Below are 1,664 nucleotides of genomic sequence, written 5' to 3'. Positions count from 1 at the left end.
CACATGTGATGCTCCAGAAACTCAATCTGCTCAAAGGAAGGTCAGTTTTGGAGCTTCTGTAACAACCTAAACTGTTTTCAGATGTGTGAACATGATGGCACGAGGGTTTTCTAATCATCAATTAGCCTTCTGAGCCAATGAGCAAACACAATGTACCATTAGTACACTGGAGTGATAGTTGCTGGAAATGGGCCTCTATACACCTATGGAGATATTACACCAAAACCAGACATTAGCAGCTAGAATAGTCATTTACCACATTAGCGATGTATAGAGGGGATTCCTTCAAAGTTAAGACTAGTTTAAAGTTATCTTCATTGGAAAGTACAGTGCTTTTCCTTCAAAAATAAGGACATTTCAATGTGACCCCAAACTTTTGAACGGTAGTGTATATATGTGTATGTGTGTATATATATATGTGTGTGTGTGTATGTGTGTATATATATGTATATATATGTGTGTGTGTGTGTGTGTGTATATATATGTGTGTGTGTATATATATGTGTGTGTGTGTGTGTATATATATGTGTGTGTGTGTGTGTGTGTGTATGTGTATATATATATATATATATATATATATATATATATATATATATATATATATGTATGTGTGTATGTGTATGTATGTATGTCTATCTATCTATCATGTGATCTGTGTGCAGGTGATCATGTGATCTGTGTGTGTGTCTGCAGGTGATCATGTGATCTGTGTGTGTGTCTGCAGGTGATCATGTGATCTGTGTGTGTGTCTGCAGGTGATCATGTGATCTGTGGGAGTTACGACTGCCGGCTGAGTTGGTTCGATCTCGACCTCTCGACCAAACCTTACAAGATGCTACGGTACGCTACCCATAATGCACCCTGTTGGAGTGGAACAGCGGGCGTTTCTCAATCTGTGTTCTTCTATGGACTTGTGTCCTTGTGTTCTTGTGTAACGTCATGTTTGGGCCAAAGTACTGACCCAATACACAAGTTAGCATTTGGCCAAGAACACTTAACCGTCTCTAAACCGTCAACAGTGTGTTGTGTGCTTCTGAACTCGCGAGTACAGTCTTCCAGGTACAGCCAGCAAGTACGCTCTCCCCAAGAACACAAGTCCGTTCTTTGCTTACTTGGTATTGAGAAACACCCACAATTCCCACCAGTCCTTCAGATTCCTCCATCAGTTGCATGTGTGTTTCCACTTCCTGTGTGTGTGTGTATATTAACCACTTCCAGTGTGTGTTTCCTTTTCCTGTGTGGTTGTGTGTGTGTGTTTATGTTAACCACTTCCTCTGTGTGTTTCCACTTCCTGTGTGTGTATGTTTACAACTTCCTGTGTGTGTTTCCACTTCCTGTGTGTGTATGTTTACAACTTCCTGTGTGTGTTTCCACTTCCTGTGTGCAGGCACCATAAGAAGGCGGTGCGGGGCGTGGCCTATCACCGCCTGTACCCGCTGTTCGCCTCCGCCTCCGACGACGGAGCTGTCATCGTCTGTCACGGGACCGTCTACAAGTAATACACGCAGTACTACACACAGTACTCACAGTACTACACACAGTACTCGCAGTACTACACACAGTACTCACAGTACTACACACAGTACTCGCAGTACTACACGCAGTACTCACAGTACTACACACAGTACTACATGCACCACTACACTAGTATATTATATTACCGT

General features: G+C 42.4%; 1 protein-coding gene across 1 annotated transcript in view; it reads left to right on the top strand.

Moving 5' to 3' along the window:
* The window catches only part of bop1 (BOP1 ribosomal biogenesis factor), a 5,283-nt gene extending 3,758 nt beyond the window's left edge, over positions 1 to 1,525 (top strand). The window contains exons 9-10 of the mRNA XM_034892829.1: positions 738 to 840; positions 1,388 to 1,525. Coding sequence (XP_034748720.1) covers positions 738 to 840; positions 1,388 to 1,499 — 215 coding nt within the window. The 3' untranslated portion in view covers positions 1,500 to 1,525. The remainder of the gene's footprint in view (positions 1 to 737; positions 841 to 1,387) is intronic.
* The last annotated feature ends 139 nt before the right edge of the window (positions 1,526 to 1,664 follow it).

Source organism: Etheostoma cragini, chromosome 14 (genome assembly GCF_013103735.1).
Source record: "Etheostoma cragini isolate CJK2018 chromosome 14, CSU_Ecrag_1.0, whole genome shotgun sequence".
Lineage (NCBI taxonomy): Eukaryota > Metazoa > Chordata > Actinopteri > Perciformes > Percidae > Etheostoma > Etheostoma cragini.
Note: the sequence above shows the minus strand (reverse complement) of the source record. Positions and strands in the feature narration are given on the sequence as shown.